Here is a 4,169-nt window from a genome sequence, read left to right as displayed (position 1 = left end):
GAGATCTAAAGATAACTTCTATTACCACAAAAAATATACATGTATGCTTATAAAAAGAAACTATGTTCCATAGTCCAACATATCAATGACTTATATGCCTCATATTGAAGTAGTTTCGCTTTTATTTCTTCCTTGTTACGTCAGTGGGAGGTTGCAGTCTTACGGAGAGGGTACTTTATATATATAGCAAAGATTTTCCAATCTGTTTCATAACGATCGAGGATGTCATAAAACATGGTCACATTCCCTTCGGGTTTACTGAACGCGTAGTGTACTTTTCATAAAAATCTCGGAATAAAAGTGACGATGTTAAAGTACAAAACATTCGCTTATCTGTATTTATTGTTTTATTTGATTCATAAAGACGTTATCGACGCGGTAATATGTACGTATGAATTTATTTTTCTTTTCTCTCGTGACATTTCTTGTTACTGGTAAAAGAATTATTGATAGAACAAGGAAAGGTTGGACAATTTACGTCTCATTGAGTAACCACATTTTTTGTGATTTAGGTGATGTGGAAGATACGTTGCATGTCAGTAGAAAAATTCGCCTGAAGATTTACAAAGGGTTTGTGAAATATGGTGATATTCTTTTCAATGACCTTGTATCCTACGGATATGACAATTCGTATCGTTAAATACTTTTTAAATTCTTGCCGAAGAAATATCATTAACAGTTCGAAATAGAATTAAATTCGTTATTTCGTTTTGTACTGTACTTATATCTAGTAATTGTATGTTGAAGTTTCTAATGAAACAAATTTTTCATTTCATGTTTTATAGTTCAAAGGTGATATCTGACAGAATTTCAACTGATATTAGGTATAATCGACAACTAAAAAAAAGCAGCAGAACAAGTGAACATTCCTATTTGATATTAATTTAAAATTCTTTAAAATATTGCTTTTGAAATACCTACATATAATGAAAAAGATTGGTGAAACTGAAATGCTGAAAATTGATGAAAACTGATCGAAAACTTTTGTATACCAGAGTATTTACTTATTACTATGCGCAGCTCTATTGAACATTAAACTTTATAAAATGTTCACTTAAAGTTAATAAAAGTCTTATTACAAAACTATTTTGCACGACTACAGTAACAGCTCTTACTTCTCATCCACCGAGAGCATGGTTATGAATCCAGGAAACATTGCAGACGACATATTGCCTGACCGAGACAGTATCCTTTATATACATGGATTCCTGGAGAATACGGAAGCAGAGAACGTTCGGGTAATAATTAGAGGTATTACTATCACGCGATGCAAAAAGGGAATAAGTAACAGGAAAATAAGACGATTGAGTTTACGATTTCGCGTTTACAGCCTACCTGGACAAGGGAGACGTGAACGTCATTGTACTGGATTGGGGAGAAATAGCATTTAATATTAATTACGTTTACGTGTCCAGCCAAGTTGTCACAATAGCGAAGGCAGTTGCTGAATCCCTAAAGAAACTCGTCGATCTGATCGATTTAGACACGTTGCACGTGATTGGGCATTCTTTGGGCGCTCACATAGCTGGAAATATCGGCAGATACGCGAATATCAATCTTAGTCGAATAACGGGTGAGTTATACGTTTTATAAAAAATAAGGTAATTTCGTGTATTTATTTTTATACGAAAGACAGTTGTATATATCTCCCGGTAGTAGATTTTTTTAGAAAAATAAGAGATATTCATTTAGCAAAAATAGGGGTATTGTCATCAGATGTTAAATTAATTGACGAATATACATTGGTTATAATAGTTGAATAGTAAATTCTAGATACAAATTTATCAATTTAAAAAGTTTATCAGAAGTTTGTCAACTTAAAAAATTTACCAAAATCAATACGATAATAAAATATTTCTTATAACACGAATAAAGATGTCTACACCCTCATAAGGACAAGCGTTTACAAGTATACGAATATTTTCATAAACATTTTAGAGGAATAATTATTTAAAGCAATGATACAACAGCGTGGTGCCCGAAATATTAATAAGTTATTATAAACAGTAGATTGTGTATTACGTGAAAACCAGAAGAGTACTACTAATCTCCTAATACAGGCTTAGATCCAGCGCTTCCGTTGTTTTATCCTTCTACGTGTCACGTCAGATCAACCGACGCCGAAGCCGTTGTTATCCTTCACACTGATGGTGGATTTTATGGGACAGCTACCAACACGGGAACTATTGACTTTTACGTAAACGGGGGCTCCAGTGTTCAACCTGGTTGTCCTATAATCTTCGGTGGAGGTAAATCATAATATTTTGTCGTTAAGACATCCCGGTGGTTCATTCTCATAGAATATAGAAAATTTTAATAGCGATCAAATACAGCATTTATACAATCTGATAACCGGTTATCATTGTAATTTATAAAGGATCCACTTACGTTGTTTGCTTACCGTAATCGTTGTCATCTATCGTAAATGCTCGATGGCCAGGAAAAAATTTAAAGCACTAGTGAAATATCCTTTTAATGTTAAATTCCTCTTTTTTTCCTTATATGTCTATACTGTGATATTATTTGTAACGGAAATTAGAGTTGATCGACTAGAAGATGAAGTTAAATTCCAGTCTATAAAGCAAATTATTTTGACGACGTCGGAGTCGGATTATATCCTTTCGTAACTTTTTTTACAATGCTTCCTCTTTTATTTTAAAAGGGTCAATTATTATTAACTGAGTGATATTAGGTGATCGCATTATTATTTATTAATTATTTATTTAAAAATCAAACCATTTTTTTGTCATTGAGTGAGATTTGCCAATTTTTCTTGAAATATTTTATTCTAATTTCCAATTAAAATTCCTGCAGTCCATGTTAATTTTTCATTTATGGTTTTCATGGAAAAATATTTTTCTCGAAAGAATTCTGCAGCCATCAAAGGTCTACCCGAATATATGCGGAGTCTCTATTGAATCCGAAAGCGTTTCCGGCGCATAAGTGTCTTAACGAAATTGCGGATACCGAGGAAGTCTATTTTGGAGATTCGACACCAAAGGACATGTAAATAAAATTCCTTATGTCAGTATATTAAAGTTTGCAACGCGACCATAACATCGTGTTTCATTTCAGATACGGAACATACTGTTTCAATACCAACGCCAAACCTCCGTATGGCAAAACTATTTAAAATTTCCGTTCCTTAGGTAATATAATAATACTTTACCTTATAGACGAGTCATTTTATTTCGTAGATTTGTTTTGGATCTGTCATTATTTTAATGAATATAAGCTTTAAGATTAAATACATCACTCGCCTTTTCGTTTTCATCGTTTCCTAAATTCACATCACAAATTAATTTTAAAGTTTATCTTCTGATTTATCTCTATATTATGATTTTCTTTTCATAATGATAATACATTTTTGTAACACTGAGAGAATAATTTTACGAGCTATGGGATAAATCTTTTCACGGAAAATGCAATAGATTTCAAACATCGTCGTATCATGGTACCTGCAGATGACAAGCGACACTTTATTATCGTCTATTCTCACAGTATACGCGTAGCAGACAAGCGAGCATAACCATACGCAGTCTATCTTAGGATTGCAAATTCAAAAAGGACTATCTGACAACCCACGCTACTGTGTACTTCTCCATTGCTAATCAATTGACGCTGCATCGAGGGTTCTTTAACCCTATTGTGTTCCACCAAGGATACACACATGGTTGAGTGTGCTCTAAGAAATTTACTTCCACGAAAATCTCTTAACAATTTATCAACGTTGTTTTCGCATACGCATATACAGAGTGCCTATGCTGCTAACAAGAATTTCTTTTCAATAACAAACAGAAACAGAAGGAGAAAATAATACATGTCATTACTAATATTGTTATTATTAATATTTAATTTAACGGATATATTTATGAACAAATAAAAGTGTCGTTAATGTGAAAAGATAATATCTTTATCATGTACAGTCTGTTTCGTTATTAACTACCTCATTTCCTGCGTCTGGAAGCCACAAATAGCATTTCCGTTCACGAATGCTGAACTCGTCTGAAAGATTAAATCTACCTACCGATTTGGCAAAGTGACGCATGAATAGCTGTTTATAATTTCACTTTAAACGTTCATCGTCATGAATAATTAATAAGAATTGCGATGTTCTTCTTGACGCGTATTATACCCGGAACCTCCCATTCAATGACGATAACATTCCA

The 4,169-nt window shown here is 33.0% G+C and overlaps 1 protein-coding gene across 2 annotated transcripts; it reads left to right on the top strand.

The window, feature by feature from the left end:
* Positions 1–206: 206 nt before the first annotated feature.
* On the top strand, positions 207–3,923 carry LOC100646090 (lipase member H-A-like). Of its 2 annotated transcripts, XM_003403246.4 has the most exons (8): positions 207–385; positions 513–570; positions 1,103–1,251; positions 1,331–1,573; positions 2,061–2,249; positions 2,868–3,006; positions 3,076–3,149; positions 3,502–3,923. In XM_003403246.4, exons 1-7 carry the CDS (start codon positions 307–309, stop codon positions 3,131–3,133), a joined length of 915 nt encoding a protein of 304 aa, XP_003403294.1. In that variant the 5' UTR covers positions 207–306; the 3' UTR covers positions 3,134–3,149; positions 3,502–3,923.
* The last annotated feature ends 246 nt before the right edge of the window (positions 3,924–4,169 follow it).

The sequence above is a fragment of the Bombus terrestris genome, chromosome 6 (genome assembly GCF_910591885.1).
Source record: "Bombus terrestris chromosome 6, iyBomTerr1.2, whole genome shotgun sequence".
Classification (NCBI taxonomy): Eukaryota; Metazoa; Arthropoda; class Insecta; order Hymenoptera; family Apidae; genus Bombus; species Bombus terrestris.
The sequence above is the reverse complement of the archived record's forward strand: the minus strand, read 5'-3'. Positions and strand labels throughout refer to the sequence as shown.

Excerpts from the sequence above, each read along its gene's own strand:
- LOC100646090 (XM_003403246.4), top strand. The coding sequence starts at position 307 with ATGTTAAAGTACAAAACATTCGCTTATCTGTATTTATTGTTTTATTTG. Across the intron at positions 571-1,102 it reads CGCCTGAAGATTTACAAAGG|TAACAGCTCTTACTTCTCAT; the intron begins GTTTGTGAAATA and ends GCACGACTACAG. Across the intron at positions 3,007-3,075 it reads GATTCGACACCAAAGGACAT|ATACGGAACATACTGTTTCA; the intron begins GTAAATAAAATT and ends GTTTCATTTCAG.